Here is a 23,589-nt window from a genome sequence, read left to right as displayed (position 1 = left end):
ACGTGGGATTGCACAAAACAACCATCTTGTAGAAGAATCACCTGTACAGTCTTGGCTCTTCTGGTTTTTTGTTTTGCTTAATGAATTGCCTCAAAGCATTAGACTTCAACTTTTTTTATTTCTGCTAAATGAATGCAGAATTTGGCACACCTATATAACGTAACATTAACTTTGTTACGGCAGGTGACATACTGCAATGTAGAGCTTTCAAATGACTAAGTTCAATATCTGGGTCAGTCAGCTGTCAGATTGAGACTTGCCAAACTGAGTTATAACTTCCAGTATTTATGAATCAAAGTTTTCAAATCAAATTGCTAGAAAAACTCTGCAGGTCTGACGGCCTCTGGAGGGAGCACAGTAAATGTTTTGAGTCCAGGGACAACTTCTGCTTTCCCTTGGCTTCTCCAGCAGTTTGATCTCCGCTGCAACTGTTCATTGTTTTTTGGATTGCAACTTAATTTGTTTACTGTCCAGGTCAGAATCCTATCTGTGTAGAAATGAGGCCAACAGTAATCTATCAAATCTTGATGGGTCTTCCAAGATGTTGCCTTTGTTGGTAATGGCACTTTGATAACAATCTGCACCAGAAGCTTGGCTTTTGCTGTGATTTTTGCTTTTCAAATCCCTTTGGTATTTTTGATTTGTCTAAATTCTTATGACCTAGTGTTTTTTTTTCAGATGTGAAAATGTGCCAACTCCATGAAATAAGCTGTGGCCCGGAATCATCCCAATGCATTCCTGTCTCTTGGAGATGTGATGGTGAAAAGGACTGTGACAATGGTGGTGATGAGGAGGATTGTGGTAAGTCCAGTTTAATTTTAAAAAAAAATTGCTCCAGCTTCCTCAAGCAGGCAAAGGTAACCCTGAACTGCAGAAGCTAGGAACAAACGCTAGATTTTAATCTAGCAATTTAGTTGCTGAAGTCTAGGTATCATTCTGATGAAACTACACGATTTTCTCCCTGGCTAATGTCCTGGTGTGGGGCTCGAATCTTGGTGCTCCAGGTGTGGTCAAATTTTTGGAAAGCTGAAATGTAACAGGGCCTGGGAGACAGCAGTGAAAGTAAAGGATTTATACAAGCTGGTTGCATTCATTGCTTTGTAAAAGCTGGAAAGTACTTGATCATTTATAAATGTACAACACAGAAACAGACTCTTGGGTCCAACTCTTCAATATCCACCATATATCCTAATCTGATCCCACTTGGCCCATATCCTTCAACCCTTCCTATTCACAAATTTTTAAGAAATGTTTGTACCAGCCTCTCCACTTCCTCCTGGCAGCTCATTCCATACATGTGCCACCTCTACATGGAAAAACTTAACTTAAGTTGTTTATCTTCCCCAATCTAAAACCTATGCCCTCTAGTTCTGACCTCCCCCTCTCCTCCAAGCCCACCCCCCTAGGTGTCTATTTTACTCCTTCCATGCCCCTAATTTTATAAACCTCTACAGTCACCCCTCTGGTTTTGCTCCAGGGAAAATAGCCCCAGCCTATTCAGTTTCTCCTTTAGTTCAAATCCTCCAAACCTGGCTACATCCTGGTAAATCTTTTCTGAACCCTTTGAAGTTTCACATCCTTTTTGATAGGCAGGAGACTGGAATTTCACGCACTACAGTGGCTGAACTGATGTCCTGTACAGCCATAACATGACCCCTCAACTCCTTTATTGGCCAGAGCATCCACTATAAGAAAGCATACTAAACACATTCACTATCCTATCTACCTGTCACTATTTTCAAGGAACAATGAACCTGCATCCAAGGGCTTTGTTTTTCAGCAACACTTTCCCCAGGGGCTTATCATTAAGTGTACAAGTCCTGCTCTGATTTTTGTCTTTCCGAAATGCAGCACCTCAAATTTGTCAAAACTGAATTTTATCCACTAATACCTGGTCTATTTGATAAAGATATCATTGTACTGAGGTAACCTCCTCCAATTTTGGTGTCATTTGCAGACTTAGTATACCTCCTATGTCCATCCAAATTTTATTTACTTAGAGATGGAAAGGGAATGTGAATTCTCACTTTTCTAACTTTATAGGACAAATGGACTTTTAAATCTGGCTTGCTGAAGCATCCATCAACCTTGGGTCAATTCTGATCCCTTTGGAATGGGAGCACAAAATAAACCAGAGAATTGACTGCTCAGCTGTTTTTTTTAATTGCTGGCTCTATCATTTCAAATAGTTTTTGAAATTGAGGCAAATACTGTAAATCTAACTTTGCTAATCAAACTAAAATTCCAAGGTAGTGAATGTACATGTGTATATACTATTTAAGCAGCCTTAGTCAGCAATGTAATGTTTCCATGAGTATTCAATCAAGTGTCCTTCCAATAGATTTATCTAGTTAAAATTTAGTCCAGTTGAAGCAATCTGAACCATTTTGTTTTTTTCCAGGTTCTGTTACTTGTGATCTAACTGAATTTACCTGCTCCACTGGTAGATGTGTTTCAATGACATTTGTCTGCAATGGTGCAGATGACTGTGGTGATGGAAGTGATGAGAAAGACTGTGCACCAACTTCCTGTGGCCCACATGAATTTCACTGCAATAGTTCAGAATGCATTCCCTGGAGTTGGGTGTGTGATACAAATGCTGATTGTGCTGACCAATCTGATGAATCACCAGACCACTGTGGACATATCCATCCTCCAATGACCTGTCCTCCCCATACAATTCAGTGTGGCTCAGGTGAATGTATCCATAGTCGGTGGTACTGTGATGGTGACATTGACTGCAAAGATGGAAGTGATGAAGTCAACTGTTGTGAGTACTCCAATCTCATCTGCATGGACAACTCTCTTGTCCTATTGTGCTGTAACTTTGGGGCAGGTGGTGGGAATAAGTGATGATCACCAAGATTTACTAACTTGGTGACCTGAGATACTAATCAAATAACTGCTTGACAGAAGTATCTTGACATCTTTTTTTATCACCATTTGATCTCTGCCTTGAGACTGTTACTAAGTAGTTCCTCCTTTTCCATTGCTCCAGAGGCTATTGCTTTCAGGCCAGTTTTTGTAGGTAACTTCATTCACCATTTTACAGTGAGCTATTTGTGGTTGTGGAGGTAAAAGCAATGACTGCAGATGCTGGAAACCAGATTCTGGATCAGTGATGCTGAAAGAGCACAGCAGTTCAGGCAGCATCCAAGGTGCAGCGAAATTGATGTTTTGGACAAAAGCCCTTCAGGAATGAAGGCAGAGAGCCTGAAGTGTGGAGAGATAAGCTAGAGGAGGGTGGGGGTGTGGAGAAAGTGGCATAGAGTACAATGGGTGAGTGGGGGAGGGGATGAAGGTGATAGGTCAGGGAGGAGAGGGTGGAGTGGTTAGGTGGAAGAGGAGATAGACAGGTAGGACAAGTCCGGACAAGTCATGGGGACGGTGCTGAGCTGGAAGCTTGGAACTAGGGTGAGGTGGGGAAAGGGGAAATGAGGAAACTGTTGAAGTCCACATTGCCCTGGGGTTGAAGTGTTCCGAGGTGGAAGATGAGGTGTTCTTCCTCCAGGCGTCTGGTGGTGAGGGAGCAGCGGTGAAGGAGGCCCAGGACCTCCATGTCCTTGGCAGAGTGGGAAGGGGAGTTGAAATGTTGGGCGATGGGGCATTGTGGATGATATTCCCTAAAGCGCTCTGGTAGGAGGTGTCCAGTCTCCCCAATGTAGAGGAGACCACATCGGGAGCAACTGGTACAATAAATTATCGTGGATGTGCAGGTAAAACTGGGATGTGGAAAGCTCCTTTAGGGCCTTGGATGGAGGTGAGGGAGGAGGTGTGGGTGCAGGTTTTACAGTTCCTGCAGGGGAAGGTGCCAGGATGGGAGGGTGGGTTGTAGGGGGGTGTGGACCTGACCAGGTAGTCAGAGGGAACAGTCTTTGCAGAAGGCAGAAAGGGGTGGGGAGGGAAATATCCCTGGTGGTGGGATTTTTTTGGAGGTGGCAGAAATGTCGGATGATTTGGTTTGTTTTCCATCTGCTGGATTTAGAATCCATTAACTTACTGCGCCCATCAGCAAATTATGCCTAAAACCTGGTAAAACTTTCCACTCATTTTAGGGCATTACATTTTTAACAAAGTATAGATCCCCAGGGAGTATAACTTATTACAATACCTATCCATCTTATCCCCCAGTTCATTGAACAAAAATTTAAAGCAGAACTTTAAACTCAAACTAGTTTTTAAGACCACTGAAACTGCCTATTGTTCTCTCAATGGTGATTATAGATCACCAAAGCACATCACTGAGCTTTGCACATTACTAACTTTCTGCCATTTCTTGTTGCTCATGATTAAATTCTTTAACATGGGAGTTCTTGCAGCAAGAGGTACTGGAGGTTTGGACCGTTTTTTTTTAAAATCTAGGTGAGATTGTAAATCTGATCTGAAGTCCAGAAACTAGACTTTCAAAATGAAGCAGAGCTGTCGTTACTGTTAACTGTGTGCTTTTAGTATTCCATTCTATTTTTAAAACTATATATACTGTTCTAACTTTTTCAGCTCTCTACACATGTAGGCCAGATCACTTCAGATGCAGTGATGGTGCTTGTGTCCTTAATGACCGAAAATGTGATGGACTTAAAGATTGTCTTGATGCCAGTGATGAATTTGGCTGCCAAAATGGTAAATGCTCAGTATTACTGGAATGACCTATCATCTGAAGTTCTAAATTACAAAATTTTCATTTTTTCCATCTGCAGCTACAGAGTGTACAGGAGTCACTGAATTTAAATGTGGCAGTGGTGAATGTATAAATGTCAGTAAGGTTTGTGACCAGCATCATGACTGCAGAGATTGGAGTGATGAACCATCCAAATGTAGTAAGTATTGATCAGTCTTGCCCTCTGCTTATCTAGTTTAAGATTGATTGCCTGTGCAAGATGTATTTTGAAGTGGTACTGTTTTAAAGGGGAAAAACTTCCAGTTTTCCAGGTCTACCACATTTTGGGTTTTCCTTAAACTCATCCCTTGCAAATAGTGGGACTAGAACTAAATTGCAAACACCTAACCTTTTTTAAAGTCCTGGTATATTGGTTTTCAAACTTCCCTTGAACCAGTAGTGTTTTGCACACTGACAGAATGCTTGTTTGTTTTAAAATCATTTTTCTAATGAAGATGTAATTATGAAAAGCCATATACTGATCAGAATATTTGCCAGAAACTAGGTTGACCTTTTTTTGGATTGTCATGTAGTCAAACAAAACTCTAACTTAGATAAAGCTTTCATCTTGTATACCAGAACTGATCAATGCTTTCATTTCAAAGGAACACCCCATGAGAAGGGGGCTGACAGGCAAATCAACTGGTTTGAGGTGGTGCCAGGGTAAATGTAGCAAGGAAGTATTGTTTCCTTTCAGTGCGACACCTCCCCCCTCCCCTCCCCCACCCCATCTTCCTTGAACCTGGTCAGTGCACATGAATCAAGATCTGAGTCGTGCTGGAAAAGCACAGCAGGTCAGGAAAATTGACGTTTTGGGCAAAAGCCAAAAACTTCTCTTTTCCTGCTGCCTGACCTGCTGTGCTTTTCCAGCACATCTCGGATCTCCAGCATTTGCAGTCTTCCCTCCCTTTGCCTCCTGTATGTGCTTGTCTAGCTTTAAACAAGTATAAGTGAGCTATGATACTGGCCTGGCAGATTGTAATTTCTTCTAAACTTTGTGACCTAAATTGTTCAGTTAATGCTGTCTAGCTGCAAAGCCATAACTAACACTTAACGTGATTTGAGTCTTGCAAGCACTGGCTATGTCACAGACCAAGGGACGTTGGAGTTCAGCCGAGATGGTCTAGAAGCCAGGCTGCATGCTGTATGTACTTCGTCCGTTGGACATGAGCTATGTGGTCCACTCTGGCTTTCTTGAAGCTAACATGGATTGTGTAACATGGAACACCTGTTGAGGAATATGGGAGATAGCTCCTTTTTTTTTTCCAAATAGGAGATTGAAACATGAAATCAGTCAATTTTCCAACCAACTTATACTTTTTCAGTAGTACAAAATATTGCTCACATCAATCTTGCATTTTCTCAGGCCCAGCTTGACTGCAAGACAAACATGAAGCTTTCATCAATATGATTACGTACTTTCTGACTTGCAAATTTGTATTGAATTGCGTTTTTGAAAGACTTCCAATATTGTGAAGTTTCATTGCACTCCATTTGAAGGGTATCAACAAGACATTGTGTAGGCTTCTGGGAAATGACCCTAGGCTAGAAGTACCACAATCTGCCAGACACCCCAGTGCAGATGCTTCACAGATTTGCTTTTTCTTTGCAAAATCAAACATGACCTGACTTGGAAATAACTTTTTAAAGGAGACCTGGAAGAGTAAGTACAACAGGACTAGGTGATAGCAGTCTACTCCATTGTGGTTTCAGCAGAATTCCAGTCCCTTTTTTTTTTAAAGGACTCTGTCCTGTTGGTGTAAATAGCATTCCACTTCTACACAGAAGCACAGATGTCAGTGTGCTAAAAGGACCTACTAGGATAGGAATCACTAGTTAATCTCATATTGATCTCTTTCCCCTATCCTCATCTGTTTTTAGTTACTAGATTCATAATCTAAAACATTTCAACTCTAATCAGCCCTGTGTTGACTTGGGGCATTTCCTTTAGGATAAAAATGTAGTCGAATACTCCAACCTTGAGCCCAGTATCTGGTCCTACCAGCTTCAGTTGTCAAACTTGTCTGGTTGGGTTGAATTTGAAAAATCTAAATAGATCTTAACTGTTTTCATTACAATAGTTTAGCTCAGTAATGCAAAATGTCAGCTTAGTTTTTGTAATTTAATGGTCAAACCTCAGCTCATTCAAATCAAACATCTATTTTAGATGAGGGCTAAAGTCTAAGTTCTTTCCTCCCAGATGTGAATGAATGCTTGGAAGACAATGGTGGCTGTTCTCACCTTTGTAAGGATCTGATGATTGGTTATGAATGTGATTGTCCTGCTGGCTTCAAATTAACTGATAAAAACTGTGAAGGTAAGCTTGTTTGTTAAACTCTATTCTAGAAGGACATGGTGACTTATTCTATAACATTTAAAGGGATATTGGTGCTTTTATTTGCAGATATTGATGAATGCAAAAATGTTGGGACCTGCAGTCAAACCTGCATCAATTTAGAAGGAAGCTATATGTGCAAGTGTCACACTGGCTATCTCATGGACCCAGCTAGTGGAGTTTGCAAGGCTGTAGGCAAGTATCTAGCCCAAACAAGAGTATTGGGTCTGTCTTGGTAATGTGCTGCTTTAGCCTCATTTTAATACAATTTGAATGTGTTTAAGGGACTTGATTTTAAAAAAAAAAGTTTCTTGCACCTGAGTGTCACTCAATTTAGTCATTGAACTGAACAGAAATGCTCTTTTCAGGAAAGCTCCCACGTGCCCATCCACCCGTTTCCCAACTTGGGGTTCAACTTTGCCCAAGAAGTTTCATTGGTCCATGTTGTGTCTCAGCTTTTGATCATGTCCAATGCCTTGTGCATGATAGACAGATTGGTCCATCACCCATATACTTCAACTAACCATCACAAGGAAACTTCACCCATGTTTGTGCTGGAGTGAAGTGGTTTGATAATACTTACTCCAGTAAGTGAGACTACTTTCTAGTCTAGGGAAAGCTGGACAATCCTTACTTTCTCCACAGCAAGGAAGGGACATGAGCAGTCTTTAGCAGGTAGAATAAAGGAGAACCCTAAACTTTGAGTATGAGGAATAAAAGGATGATTCTGGTAGGAATAGGCAGTCAAAGACAAGTGAGAAGTTGTGGAACCTGTGGAGATTGGAGAGGAGCTAAATGAATATTTCACTTTTTTTTTCCCTTAGGAAAAAGAGATTATTGTATATTGTATCTCAGTCTTCTCTACAAGTTCTTAGACTAGAAAGGATTGAGGTTAAGAAGATGTTAATTCTAGGTGTGAAAGTAGTTAAATCCCATCCAGCTCAGAACTTATCTGAGGATTCTCTGGGAAGCTAGGGAGGTGGTGTTAGAGCCTTTTGGCTTTGATCTTTTGAGTTGTCATTGTCTACAGGTTTAGTACTAGAGGACTGGAGGATTACAAATGTCCTTTTTTTAAACAGGGGCAGTAGAGATGACCCAGTAATTATAGACCAGTGAGCCTTGTCTGCTGTAGGAAGAGTTTTTGGAAAAGATTATAAAAATTCATGATCTTGCAAGCAACAATTTGATTGGAGATAGATAGATAGCCAACATGGCTTGGTCAAGAGCAGGTCATGTCTCGAACTATTTTTGAGAAGGTGATCAAGCATGTGGATGAGGGTAGGATAGTTGACATGGTATGCATGAACTTCAGTAAAGCCCCTTGATAAGGTTTCACATGGTAGGCTATTGGAGAAAAATGCAGAGGCATGGGATTGAGGGTAAGCTAGCTGTTTGGATTTGAAACTACCTTTCTAAGAAGGCAGCAAGTGGTGATGGAAAATATTCGGCCTGGAGTCCAGTTACTAATGGTGTGCCACAAGAATCTGTTTGGGATCGCTGCTGCTTGTCACTTTATAAAAATGACGTGGATGGGTTGTAAGTTTGCAGATGACACTAAAGTGGTGAACAGTTGAGCAATATTGCAAGGGGTATGGATAAACTACAGAATTGGGCTGAGGTGGTAAATGGAGTTGAATGCAGATAAGAGGTGATTCACTTTGGGAAGAATAACAGGAAGGCAGAATACTAGGTCAATAAAAAGGTTCTTGGTAGTGTGGATGTGCAGAGGGATCTTGGTGTCCATGTACATCCCTGGTTGATAGTACTGTTAGGAAGGCATAGTGTTAGGTTTCATTGGTCAAGGGTTTGAGTTCCAGAGCTGTTATGTCATGCTGTTGTGTACAGTTCTGGTCACCCCATTACAGGAAGGATATGGACGCCTTGAAAAGGTGTAGAGGAGACTTTACCAGGATGTTGGTCTGGAAGGAACGCCTTATGAGGAAAGGCTGAGGGACTTTGGTCTGTTCTCCTTTGGAAAGAAAGCTAAGGAGATTTAAGAAACATCCAAGATGATCAGAGGATTAGATAGTGGACAGTGAGTCCTTTTTTGTTTGGTAGGATGTTGGCTTGTACAAGGGAATAGCTACAAATTGAGGGGTGATTGATTTAAGCCAGATGTCAGAGGCAGGTTCTTTATGCAGAGTAGTGAGGGTGTGGAATGCTCTGCCTGTCAATGTGGCTAACCTTCCCACATTAGGGGCATTTAAACAGTCATAGAACATGTGCAGAACAGCCCTTCAGCCCTCTGTTGCACCAGCCTGTGAACTATTCTCAGCTTGTTTCTCCCCCCTACACTATCCTACCATCATCCATGCACTTATCCAAAGATTGTTTAAATCTCCCTAATGTGGTTGAGTTAACTACATTGGCAGGTAGGGCATTCCACATCTTGCCACTCTCTGGGTAAAGAACCTGCCTCGGACATCTGTCTTAAATCTATCACCCTTCAATTTGTAGTTATGCCCCCTCATACAAGCTGATGTCATCTTAGGAAAAAAGACTTTCACTGTCTACCCCATCTAATCCTCCTGATCATCTTTGTCCTTGGATAAGCATATGGATGACTGGAAAGTGTAGGTGGATTGGCTTGAATTATTTCACAGGGTGGCACAACATTGAACAGGCCCTTTAGCCCTTTGCTGTATTGCTCGAGGCTCATTCTGAAGGTGCCGAGACCACCGTTCAGCTCACTAGTGAATGCACAAAGAGCAGCAGGGATCTGACCCAGCTTTTAAAGGACAATGTTCTATTCCCCTCAGCAGTGTGTAATTACCCTATTAATCTGCACTTGGGTCCATTACAATTCTTTCACTTGAAAAGCCTGCAAAGAACTATCAAATGTATGACATTACATTTAAGATGTTTATTTTTAGTCACTGACTTGATGCTGAAAGCAGACTGGTTTTCTCTCTCTCTCTCCCTGCTCCAGTGTAAAAATACAGCAAGATATCAAACCACAATCTCTGCCAAGAATCTGTTAATGATAGAGGGCATCTTTGTAACACCACAACCACTGAAATTGTCAGTAATGAAACATGCATAGTTTGGGCTAAGACACTCCCACTAGCTTTGGGAAACCATTGTTTCAGCTTGACCTTTCAAATTTAAACCAAACTCTCATCCTATTTTGACTAGAATTTATTCATTTTGAATATCAGATTTCCATAATCTGAAGAATTTAGATCTGTCATCTGACCTGTCTCACACTCCAATATAATGTTTACAATTTCCTCTACGTGGAAACTCCGGATTTAATTTGTTTAAATCTTTGAAAGCCATTACCACCCCAGTCTAGTAGCTGATCCTTTGAAATTTTAAATGGTCATGTCGAGTGGGCAAGGGGTTAGCTGATCTCTGAACGTTCCCTTTTGGCAATCTAATGGATCAAAGGAAAGAAATACTCTTTTTTTATTTTGGTCATTTTTAGGGAAGAAGTTTTTTAAGCCATCAAACAGCCACTGGAGGGCAGTAACTAATCACCTAAACCCTGTTCATGCACTGACCGCAGGCAATCTATACCAATCACAAGCATTTTGCTTTTGAGAGCTAGCATATTTGCTTGTGAATCTCTATTTAAAACTGTGCTGAGCTCCTGGTGGCATGTTTGTTTTTGGCTTGTTTTAAATTATCAATGCTGTTTTCATTCCAACTTCATGCTTGTCTATTTTAAACAACCTAAATTGCAGTTGATTTTCAACAGAACTTGATCAAGACCTGGGATCTCCAAATAGGAGATAAGACTTGAATTCAAAAGTTACCCTTTGCTCAAAAAGCATTAAATTATTTCAGTGGCATTTGTTTCCTCGGAATGGAAATTTAGTACTTTCTAAGCTCTTTTTGCTGATCAGCTTGTTTTCTGCAGGCTCTTGGATGGTGCAGGTTAATGGAATTCAGTTTTTAGGCAATCCTTTTTAGTACCAAGAGAACCTAATGAATCAATATGCCTTGAGTGCTTTCCCACAACTTCCAGAGAATAGCCACAAGCTACTAAACTGGAGCTTGCTTCACTTCATTTTGCACTCTGAGGATTTTTAGGCTAAACTAATGGCTCATTTTGCTTCAACTTCAAGTTCTGATCAGTTAACTAACAGATGCTGGAGATCCAAGTGCGGTGTTGAAAAAGCACAGCAGGTCAGGCAACATTCACAGAGCAGGAGAATTGATGTTTTAGGCATAAGCTCTTCAGAAATGAGGCTTGTCAGGGCTGAGAAATGGAAGGTGGCTTTAGGGTGAGGGAGAAGGTTAAAGGGGAGTGATGAACAGGTCTGGAGGATGGTGTGGAGTTGGAGGCTTGGAGCTGGGATAATATTGGGGGAGGGGAAAATGAGGAAGCTGTTGAAATCCACATTTATTGTTTGCAGGGTCCTAAGGCAGAATGAGTCATTCCTCCAGGCACCAATTATACTTCCTAAGATTCACAAACCTGATTTTTCCCAGTTGACTCCTGTCTTGCCCAGTGCCTGTCCCACCAAACTAGTGTCTCCCTACCTTGACACTGTGTCCTGTCCCTCTCAGTCCAGGAACTCCCCACCTATGTTCCTGACACCATCATGCCCTTCACATGAAAGATTTTCACTTTACTGGCTCCCAGCACCACCCCTTCACCAGGAACATCCAGTCCCTGGACACTTCGATCTGCCACAAAGGTCTCAAGCACTCCATTTCTTCCCCTCTCTCCATTCCAACCAGTACCCTTCCATCAATACCCAATCTGCCTGGCTGAAATGGTCCTCACCCTCAACAACTTCCCCTTCCAATCCTCCCACTTTCTCCAAACCAAAGGGGTAGCCATGGGAGCCAGCTATGTCTGCCTGTTTGTCAATGTGGAATAGTCCATCTCCTGCAGCTACACCAGCAGCAGCACCACCATTTGCTCCCCCCCCCCCCCCCGCCAACACCTGTTCCTCCATTACATTGAGGACTGTATCAGCACAGCCTTGTGCACCCATGAGATTGAGCAGTTCGTCAACTTTACTAACACTTTTTCCACCCCAACTTCAAATTCACCTGGACCACCTTGGAAATCTTCCCCTTCCTGGACATCTCAATCTCCGGTGACCGACTAACCACAGACATGCTACAAGCCCACCAGCCTCTACAGTTATGTAGACTACACCTCCACCCACCCCACCTTGTTTTCTTTTTAAAATCCCTTATTCCCAATTCCTCCATCTCCTCCCAGGATGACCAATTCTACCTCCAAGTCCCAATGGCCACCTTCTTCCATGATCACAACTTCTGTTCCCACATGGTTGACAATGTCCTCCAGCACCTCTCCATTTCATGTACCATCACCCTTGAACCCCACCCCTCCCAATGCAACAAGGACAGAGCCTCCCCACCTGTTCTCATGTTTCACCTCACAAACATCCACATGCAACGCATCATCCTCTGTCACTTCCAAACAGATCCTACCAACAGATATCTTTCCCTTCCCAGCCCTATCAGCATTCTGGAAAGACCGTTCTCTCTCCAACTCCATCAGGTCCACACCCCATTCCCTGCCACAGCAAAAAGTTGCTTTCTCAGCTACCTTCCTCCTATTTATATCTCCACCCCAAACCACAAGCCTCATTCCTGATGAAGGACCCATGTCTGAAACCTTGATTCTCCTACTGCTCTGCTGCCTGACCTGCTGTGCTCTTCCAGCACCACTCTACTGTTAACCAACAGGCAATATAATACAACCTTTTGAAGCAGCAGTCCTGATATAGTATAGCCTTTTTAATTAGGCATGGAGGGCAATGTATAATTGGTGACAGTTGAGAATCCCTCCCTTCCTGGAGCCATTGTTTAGAATAAGTACAGTGCATACCCACTCATCCCAATGATCCTAATACACTTGTAATGGCTTTGGTGTCAACAGTTTTTGTTCCTCACCATGTAGGGAAATACCATGAATTTCCAAGGTTTTGTGGTTCTTGCTGGTCTTCCCTCCTGTCTATACTGATGTTCCTTTTTTGATACACATTGGAGGTAGCCATCAATGTCTATGAGACACTTACCCCAGCCTCTGTGTAACCCAACACTTCAGCCCTGACCAACATTGTTGCAGATTTTTTTCTGCACCCTCAAGTTTACCAACATCCTCACCATTCAATGGTGACCAGAATTGTACACAGTATTTTGAAAGAGGCCTCACTAATGTCCTCTGTTAGAACATGGTATCCAACTCCCTATACTCATGTGCTCTGTTAAATGAAGGAAAGTGTGCCAAATGCTGCATTCACCATCCTGTCCACTTGTGACTCCATTTTCAATGTACTGTACAGGTCTTGGGTGAAAATGTGTTGAGACAGATGAGGTTTTGTGCTATACAGGAGCAGCCAAATGCTGAGTTAATGGGTTGATTTAACAGGGCCACTAATTTTTACCAAAGTTACTTTTCCATGGGCATTTAAATACCTTGGGGAAACTGACAAAAGCAGCTTTAATCTATCTTTAAAAATGCTGTTCTATTGATCTATTACTTCTAATAGGCAAGGAGCCATATTTAATCTTCACTAATCGTCATGACATCAGAAAACTGGGGTTGTACCACAAAGAGTACAGGCAGTTGGTTGCACAGCTGAGAAATGCTGTAGCACTGGATACTGATGTCTCTCAGCAGATGATCTTCTGGGCTGACCTGGGAGAGCGGGCAATTTTCAGGTAACTTACATTTTCAGCAATGTACTTGCTGGAGAAACCCAGCACAGCTGGCAATGGGGGGGGGGGGGGGGAGGAAAGTGAGTCAAGTGACCCTTCAATGTTTAATTGCTGCTTCTCTGATGCATCTGGACTGGATTTTCTCTCGCAATTTGCTTCACATTTCCAATATCTAACTTTAATTTTTTAATTTAAATCCTCCTTTTGTCAATCTTTGAAATTGATCCAGTATATTGTCTAACTAGCTTTTTTAGATTAAATTGGGCAAAATGCTTTCACAATACCTCCATCTTGTAATATTTTTGTCACTGAATAGTTATTCTAATTTTTTAATTGTATTAAATGAGAACACTTTGTTTAGCAAGTGAATTTAAAATCTTTCTCTGGTCATAAATGTAATCTCTAAGCAATATTCAATGGCTTAATATAAAAGGTGCTTCAAGCAGTTTTTTAATGTATTGTATTTCAGTACTTGGTAATGCTGTAGTCTACATAATGATTTGGACACTACCAGTAAATCAGAATCACTTGCTGACCTTTTCTCCTGTATTTGTGAACAAAACTCTTGACCAAGGGTAAAGTTATTGAAGGCTAAAATGAACTAATTCTAACCATCTTAATATTTCCACAGTATGCCAATAGATGAACAAACTGGCAATGCTACTATTTCCAGGATTGTTAATAATGTAAGAACTCATGTAGGCATCGCTGTTGACTGGATCTACAACAACATCTACTGGACTGATATGGGTGCTCGGACCATTTCTGTTACAAGCTTTGATGGAATCCGAAGGAAAACGCTCTTTGACAGCAACTTGAGAGAACCAGCTTCTGTCGTAGTTGATCCTCTGCTGGGGTATGAACTTTCTATTAAAATGGAATAGAACACCAGTAGCCTATTCAAAATGCACTTTGGTTTAGTCCAAATTAAAGCATGATTTGATAGGTTTTAGATCACTTACCAAAATGTCAAATGTGCATAGTTTGCATTTGGTATTAACAAATTTATTTTGCTTTCACTTTGTAGTTTTTTGATCTGGAGGTTTTTTCCTGATATTTACTTCAAATTTATTTCTATAATTTTTTCAGGCTATCTCACCACTATAGCTGGGGTTGTCAATTGTGCCTAAATCTATTCCTGAAGGTTTCTTATGATTTGGAGGGTGGAGCAAATCATTAGACATCCCAAATCTCCATGCTTTGTACGATCTTGCAATTAGAAGTGAAAGAACCTGACCAATTGGATGGTGCTTGATTCAGCCAAAAACAATTCCTTCAAATTTTTGCTATCTTTGAAAAATTTGAATCTTTTAAAAACTAGTGGTGTAGAGTCAGTGCAGAAATAGACCCTTCAGTCTAACCATTCCATGCTGAGCATAATCCTGACCTAAACTAGTTCCACCTGTTGCTCCTGGCCCATATCCCTCCCAATCTTTACCAGTCATTAGACCTGTCCAAGTGTCTGTTAAATGTTGTAACTGTCTCTGCATCCACTTTCTCTGGAAGTCCATTCCACATATGAACCACCCTCAGGTTTTCTAAAAGAAAAAACTGTCCCTCCTGTCTTAAACTCCTCACCTTGAAAATATGCTTGTTAGTATTGAAACTCCCATATTAGGAAAAAGGCAACAACCATTCTAGACAGTTAATGTTCATTTTGTAAACTTGTGTAAAGGTCACCCCTCAACCTCCCTCATTCTGGGATGAAGGCTGGGAAGCCCCAGCCTCCTTTAGAACTCCACCTTCATTCCTTGCAATGTTTTGGTAAATCCCTTTTAAACCCCCTCTAGCTAATGCCCTTTTCTATAACAGGGTGACCAGGACTGGACAGTACTCCAGAAGAGCCTTCCATAACCTGTACAACCCCCTCGAGCCTTGGGGGAGGTGATAGCTTGAGCAGAAGGAAGCAAGCAGGGAAACTGACTTGTAGGCAAACAACTGACATGCAATATAATGTGGATAAATGTAAGGTTATGCACTTTGACTAAACAGGAAGTCATGCCTTCTGGCAAGTTGCTTCTGAATTGAATGTCAAAGGTCATCTGATAACAGCAATGACTTAAAGATTTTTGGTAAATTGGAAGGGAATGGTGCAATGAGACTGGTATCCCTTTGTGCTAGTTACTGGGAGTCAACAGGCAGGTGCATAAGTGAAGACAAATGCAATGTTGGGCCTTCATAGTGAGAGGCCTAGTGTACAGGTGCAGGGATGTCTTGCTGCCAATGTACCAGACCTTGGTAAGCCCACACCTGGACTATTGAATAGGTTTTTGGTCTCCTTACCTGAGGAAGGATGCCCTGGCTACGGAAGAGTTTCAAAGGGTTCAAGGTTTGAGAAGTGCCTGTTGTTGTGGTTCTGTTCACCGAGCTGGAAATGTGTTGCAGACGTTCTGTCCCCTGTCTAGGTGACCTCCTCAGTGCTTGGGAGCCTCCTGTGAAGCGCTTCTGTGATCTTTCCTCTGGCATTTATAGTGGTTTGTTCCAGCCTTCTGCTGCAGTGGCCGGTATATTGGGTCCAGGTTGATGTACTTATTGTTTGAATCTGGATGAGTGCCATGCCTCTAGGAATTCCCTGGCTGTTCTGTTTTGGCTTGTCCTATAATAGCATTATCCCAGTTGAACTCGTGTCGCTCGTCATCAGCATGTGTGGCTACTAAGGATAGCCCTGTAATTTCATCAACAGATGCCTAAGGGAAAGACAACGGAACGAGGACATGCCACAATCCAAAGGACTAGCCACACTACCATACATCAAGAACATTTCTGAACTGACAGCCAGATTACTACGACCACTAGGACTCATAATAGCACAAACCAACAGCCACTCTCTGACAACTCACCAGGACAAAAGACCTGATACTCAGCATGAGCAAAATCAGTGTGTACAAAATCCCATGCAAGGACTGCACAAAACACTACATAGGACAAACAGGAAGACAGCTAACAATCCGCATCCATGAACACCAACTAGCCACCATTACATGACCAGCTATTCTTAGTAGCCACACACTCAGATGACAAGCAACCAGAGTTTGACTGGGACAACACTATTATAGGATGAGCCAAACAGAACAGCCAGGGAATTCCTAGAAGCATGGCACTTATCCCCAGAATCAATAAGAACATTGACCTGGACCCACTATACCGGCCACTGCAGTGGACAGCTGGAACTGACAACTGGAAGTGGCAGAGACACACCACTATAAATGCCTGAGAAAAGATCACAAGCGCTTCTGTGGAGCCTCTAAGCACTGAGGATGTCACCTAGACAGGGGACGAAGTGTCTGCAACACAAATGGTGAACATAACCATTTCAAAGGGTTACCTGGCTGATTCCTGGGATGGTGGGACTGACTTTATGACCAGGGATTGGATCAATTCAGGTGTCAAACATACTAGAGCTTGGGACAGGGAGTAGTTTGGAGGATGTTGCTTATGGAAGCTTCCAATTTTTTAATTTCTACATGGTAGATGTAGGAAGGTTGCTTTGACAGGAATATACAACCAAAGGTCATTTTAGGAATGAGATGAAATTTCTTCAGTGGGATTCTGTCACAGCAAACTGGAAGTCAAAACACTTGTTTTTATTTTCCTGAAGGAGTTAAATGTATTTTTTGGCTACAGATTTCTGGTTACAAATCAGTTGTGATAATGAAGTCTGATAGATTCTAGTATCAAAGTGACCAGACTGTCCACTCCCCATAACAGTAATTTACTGAACTGATTAAGCATGCAGTACCTCTTGTAGTTACTTTGTTCCCTAATGACCTTTGCATATTCAAAACATTTGTTTTTCAAAAAAATTATTCTAAAACCTATTTGTCCTTGTGACAAAAGGAATCTGCTCTTCACCTGGAAATGAGCAGAACAATTTAGAGGGTTCAGGCCCTGTGGTAACTGATAAATATAATAAACACTCCATGGAAGAAACCACAATTAAACACTAACCCTCTTTGAAGGCAACCAGACCCTGGAGCTTTGCAAAAAAAAACTCCGATGTACCCAATATGTGATTTGATTTTCCACTGTCCTCAACCGACACCTGGAAAACTTAGTTCATGTAGTAGCAAGTGTGAAAGTAACCAATGTTTCTGAAGGACCATCTGAATGCATGCTGAAGTTGGCTATTTTCTTGTGTTCTCGCTGACATGGCTGCTTTGCTCCTACATTGAAACTGTTCTGGATGTTCTAGGTTTGCATGTATAATTATGGGCATTGTGGATCCATTCACTTTTTTTTGTGTATTGACTTGGATTTCACCTGTGTGCTGAATTCCATCATGATAACATAGCTGCTTTCGAGAGGGAAACTGTAGGAAGAAGGATTTTTTGCACTGTGTCCCTTAAACATTGACTTAAGCTAGATGCAGGATTGGAATAATGCTTAATTCAATGTGCCTACTTAATTGAAAGTTGTGGGTTTGCTATAGAGAAGTATCAAATGATTGAATTCCAATATTGAAATGAGCTTCACCTAACCAATATCATACTAGATAGTAAGAATCTAAAATTGGTGTTACCATCTTTACTGCATTGCAGCAACAAGCCTTGAGGAAAAAATACATCAAAAATGACAATGGAGCAGCAGTGGTATTTCTTGTCAGTCAAATAACATGTTGTAAATGCAAAACAATGCAGTTTGAGTTTAATTTTAAACATCTGTTCTTGAAAGGTACATGTACTGGTCAGACTGGGGTGAACCAGCAGTAATCGAAAAAGCAGGAATGAATGGTGTTGGTCGTAAGTTGTTAGTTACCAGAGACATTGAATGGCCTAGTGCCATTACACTTGGTGAGTGGATTTGTGAAAACGGATTTGGGTTATTTTGTTTTTACCCCCCCAAAATTCCTGCAGCATGACTTTATTCAGTTTCACTTTGCCTTAGATCTCACACAAAGCCGTCTATATTGGGTTGACTCTAAGCTGCACGTTCTGTCAAGTGTACATGTGACTGGAGAGGATAGAAAAACTGTGCTTTCCTCAATGGAATTTCTTGCTCATCCGTATGGTGTTTCAGTGTTTGAGGTAAGGTCTAACGTGGTGAAGCTATGAAACAGCATATGAGAAGCTGCTGTATTTAAATATCCCAGTTTATTTTCTTTGCCTCTTGAAAAGGTGACATTTTACGATCTTTTGGGGGAAAATTGCCATTTCACAAATACTACTAAGCCTTTGTATTGCATGCATCCATTTTCAATAAACTTGTATCTGCTTAATACCCAAGTGACTGTACACAAGGCAGTCAGTAAAGTGTGCACAACAAAAGTGACCATAACTTTTTTGAAAAAATAAAACATTAAAGCTCTTGACTGTTCATAGACTTAGCTATTTTCCTTGGGCATTAAACAATAACCATCTATTTTAATTGGTAGAGTGGTGAAATATGGTGGGGTAAAATTTTCTACAAATGTTAGATGTTGACAATCTGAAATTGTGGGAATATGTGGTGGGTGTAGTAGTATTTGTGGGAGGTTAAGCCTGTACATGACTTCCCCAGTTGGAGTCAAGTTCTTTGCCATTCGAGATGCATTTCTGACCGAATCAAACTTCTGGTAGAAATTTGAATAGACTCCATTGCTGAACTCAGTTTCCCATTGAGTAATTCTACCCTATAACCTCTGCTACAGTGCAAATAGTGGTTGTTATATTCTCCCAGTGGGTGAAATTGCTTTTGACTGACTTTTGGTATGACAATATATAGCCCAGGAACAGGCCCTTCGGCCCTCCAAGCCTGAGCTGATTCAAATCCACTGTCTTAAACCGTTCGGTCAATTGCTAAGCATCTGGATCCCTCTGCTCCCCTCCTACTCATGCATTTATCCAGACGTATCTTAAATGAATCTACCATGCCTGCCTCTACAACAGCTGGCAATGTGTTCCAGACATCCTCCACCCTCTGTATGAAGTACTTGCAGGGTGTATCCCCTTACACTTTTCACCTTTTTTCCCCAGGGTGAAGAATTCACTAACAAGAGGTCACTCTTTCAATGTGAAAAAGCTGGTCTCTATCCACCCTCTCTCTACCCTTAATTTTATAAACCTCAATCAGGTCCCCCTCATCTCCTTTTTATTTTTCTAATGAAAATAAACCTAACCTACTCGACCTTCTTAGCTAGCACCTAGTATGAATTGTGAAAATGGTTGTTCTCTTTAGGATCATATTTTCTGGACTAGCTGGGAGCATAACACCATCTATCGAGCAAATAAATATACAGGAAAGGATCTGATCACTTTAATCTCCAATCTCCAGGATGTTCGGGATGTTATCATCTATCATGAGCTCTCACAGCCATCAGGTAGGATATCTAGCAATCTTTTTAAATGAACAGCCTTAGTAAACAAAGTTTCAAGGTTGTAGCCTTCCTGGTTGGAAATTCCCTGGCTAAGATGGAAACTAGTTGACAGTTTCAATGTTTAGTATGGTTAATCAACAATGGATATTATTTGAATTGTCCTATGGTTCACTCTTTCAGTAAGAGCAGTTTACCATAAATGGTGTAATTGCAGCATAACTCTCTCTCTTTTGAGTTTGCTGATGACCCCACCATAATGGATCTACTTTAAATAAGATGGAGTATAGGAAGGAGAGATTTTATTGTTGTCTTTTACATCATGCCACTGTCTCCCTCCCATTTTTTAGCAAAACAAAAGCTGGTCATCCACTTCAGGAAGCAGTGGAGGACACCCCCATCTATATCAATGGGGCTGAGGTGCTCCAAACAAATACCAATCTATTCTGGTCCATCCACTGTCCAGAAAGCGCACAATATCGCTACTTCCTCAAAGCTCAGGAAAATGTGTCCATAATGATTTTTACCAATTATAGATACACCTTGGAAAGCATCCAGATGCACCACAGCTTGGAATGGCAACTTGTCTGTCCAAGATGTGAAAGGAGTTCAGTGCAGCCCAGTCCATCACCAAACCAGCCTGCCTTCCACTGACCTGTCTGTACTTTCCACTGTCTCAAAAGAAGCCGATGTAATCCAAGATCTCTCCCACTCCAATTATACTCTCTCTCTCCCATCAGGCAGAAGATACAAAAGTTTGAATAAACTTATGAACAGTTTCCCTGCTGTTATCAGACTTGCAAACAGACTTCTCACATTAGAGTTGATCCTTCTCTGTACCTTTTAGCTATAACACTACATTCTGCATTCTGTTCTAATCCTGATGTTTGTGGCTGTGGTATGACTTCCCTGTGTAGTAGACAAAACAATGCTTTTTTTTCTCTTGGTACATGTGAAAATAAAATTTAAAATTTTGTACAAATATCATTTAACAGTTTAGATGAAGTAAATAGTGCTTCAGGCTGTCCTAGTCTGCTTGAACAACTGTCAATTTGAGTTTAACAGCAACTTAAACAGATTCTCTTGGAATACACTCATCCCTATCCCTTGTGAATAAACAGATTTTAAATCTAATCCAAGTACAATGTAAAGGATTCTGGATTAGTGGTGCTGGAAGAGCACAGCAGTTCAGTTAGTATCCAAGGAGCAGTGAAATCAACATTTCGGGCAAAAGCCCTTCATCAGGAATAAAGGCCGAGAGCCTGAAAGGTGGAGAGATGAGCTAGAGGGTGGGGGTAGAGAAAGGCAGCATAGAGTACAATAGGTAAGTGCGGGAGGGGCTGAAGGTGATAGGTCATAGGGGGAGGGGGGAGTGGATAGGTGGAAAAGGTAGGACAGGTCATGGGGACAGTACTGAGCTGGAAGTTTGGAACTGGGTGAGGTGGGGAAAGGGGAAATGAGGAAACTGTGTTGAAGTGTTCCGAGGCAGAAGATGAGGTGTTTGGTGAGGGAACGGAGGTGAAGGAGGCCCAGGACCTCCATGTCTTCGGCAGACTGGCAGGGGGGAGTTGAAATGTTGGGCCACAGGGCAGTGTGGCTGACGGATGCAGGTGTCCTGGAGATGTTCTCTAAGGAGGTGTCCAGTCTCCCCAATGTAGAGGAGATTGCAACGGATACAATAAATGATTATTGGTGGATGTGCAGGTAAAACTTTGGATGTGGGAGGCTCCTTTAGGGCCTTGGATGGAGGTGAAGGGAGGTGGTGTGGGTGCAGGTTTTGCAATCCCTGCAGTGGCAGGGGATGGTGCCAGGGTGGGTTGTGGGGGTGGACCTGACCAGGTAGGCAGAAGGTGGAAAGGGATGGGGTGGAAATACATCCCTGATGGTGAGTCTTTTGGAGGTGATGGAAATGTTGGTGGATGATTTGGTTTATGAAGGTTGGTAGGGTGGAAGGTGAGCACCAGGGGCATTCTGTCATTATGGTTGGAGGGGTGGAGTCTGAGGGCAGAGGTGCAGGATGTGGACAAGATTCATTGGAGGGCATCTTTAACCATATGAGAAGGGAAATTGCAGTCTCTAAAGAAGGCCATCTGGTGTATTGTGATGGAAATGGTCCTCCTGGGAGCAGATGTGGCCGAGGTGGAGGAATTGGGAATACGGGTTGGCATTTTTTGCAGGAGATAGGGTGGGGAGAGGTGTAATCCAGGTAGCTGTGGGAGTCGGTGGGTTTGTTTGGAAAAAGTCAGTGAAGTCGGTCATCATTAATGGAGAGGTTCAGGACGGGGAGGGAGGTGTCAGATGGTCCAAGTAAATTTAAGGTCAGGATGGAATGTGTTGAAGTTGATAAATTGCTCAACCTCCTCGCAGGAGCACAAGGTGGTGCCAATGCAGTCATTGATGTAGTGGAGGAAGAGGTGGGGAGTGGTGCCGGTGTGATTACAGAAGATCCAACTGTTCTATGTAGCCAACAATGTAAACTGTTATGCACAAGATTCATTTCAGATCAGGTTATCTTTTTAAAAGATTGAGAATCTTTTATTCTCATCTGTTAAGTGTGCTTTAGATCTCTTAATGGAAAATCTACATCTCATTACTTGAAAAATCTGATCTCTACCTTTGAGAATATTTAAACAGAAACCCCTCCATGCCCATCACTAAATTTACCCTTGCCCCTTATCTTAGTAACTATTTGCCAATTTCATAATCCTTTCCACAAAGTTTAACTGGAGATTTCTACTTTGTGCTAGTTTCATCAATATAATATTTGCCCAAATTTACCAGTGAATGTTCGGAGTATAAATTGTATCCAACATTTTGTGCACTTTTGTTCCAAACTCTGGTGGATATATCCACCAAAGTGTAATGAACCCACTGAATTACTCACTAAACTTTGCACATGAGGGCATAAAATAGAAGTTAATTCTTCATGTTTTGACTAATTACATCGGCACATTTTAGCAATCCCATATTTTGTGGCTTTGAACTGTTACTCTAAACTGACAACAGAATCATAAAGCAGTAAGAGGCCATTAAGCTGAGTCTGCACAGACCCTCCAGACCCAAGCCCCAGTTTTATCCCTACACTTTATTATGGTTAACCCACCTAGCCTACACATCTGTGGATGCTATGGGTGATTTAACATGGCTAATCCACCTAACCTGCACATCCTTGTCAACAGAAACCAGAGCACCTGGTGGAAACCATCACAGGCACAGGGAAAACATGCAAACTTCAGTCACCAAGGTTGGAATTGAATACAGGTCCCTGGTACTATGATGCAGCCGTGCTAATGCTGAGGTCCCAGAGTCCCACCATGCTGCCCATTAATATAACTCAAAGATTGAACCGTATTAAGTTGCCATTTAAATTTTTCTTTAAAAGCCATTTAAACAAGCTACATTTATGGTTGACTTTTACTTTTGAGTATTTAATACATAGCCAAGTTCTTCAAAGCTCTTTGGTCCATTTGTATACATACACTGTAGTTTCCAACACTTTTTTGAAGTAGAAATTTGTCTGCGTTGGAGTTATATCTAAGTGAAAACTATTCAAGCCTCCACTAAAGCTGAATCATACTTGTAGATAGTGATACTTGTTGAAATCTTGGTTTAGCCAGCACATGGTGAAATACATTGAAGTTTGGTTTAATCTGTGCTTTC

General features: G+C 41.7%; 1 protein-coding gene across 1 annotated transcript in view; it reads left to right on the top strand.

Annotated features, from left to right (window-relative positions):
- The window catches only part of LOC132826282 (prolow-density lipoprotein receptor-related protein 1-like), a 64,103-nt gene that overhangs the window by 40,145 nt on the left and 369 nt on the right, over nt 1-23,589 (top strand). Inside the window, exons 29-39 of the mRNA XM_060842063.1 lie at nt 679-801; nt 2,402-2,770; nt 4,498-4,620; nt 4,698-4,817; nt 6,858-6,974; nt 7,062-7,187; nt 13,472-13,643; nt 14,272-14,496; nt 18,312-18,430; nt 18,525-18,664; nt 19,794-19,935. Of these exons, the coding sequence (XP_060698046.1) occupies nt 679-801; nt 2,402-2,770; nt 4,498-4,620; nt 4,698-4,817; nt 6,858-6,974; nt 7,062-7,187; nt 13,472-13,643; nt 14,272-14,496; nt 18,312-18,430; nt 18,525-18,664; nt 19,794-19,935 (1,776 nt within the window). The remainder of the gene's footprint in view (nt 1-678; nt 802-2,401; nt 2,771-4,497; nt 4,621-4,697; nt 4,818-6,857; nt 6,975-7,061; nt 7,188-13,471; nt 13,644-14,271; nt 14,497-18,311; nt 18,431-18,524; nt 18,665-19,793; nt 19,936-23,589) is intronic.

This window comes from Hemiscyllium ocellatum, chromosome 2, assembly GCF_020745735.1.
Source record: "Hemiscyllium ocellatum isolate sHemOce1 chromosome 2, sHemOce1.pat.X.cur, whole genome shotgun sequence".
NCBI classification, from domain to species: domain Eukaryota; kingdom Metazoa; phylum Chordata; class Chondrichthyes; order Orectolobiformes; family Hemiscylliidae; genus Hemiscyllium; species Hemiscyllium ocellatum.
Note: the sequence above shows the minus strand (reverse complement) of the source record. Positions and strands in the feature narration are given on the sequence as shown.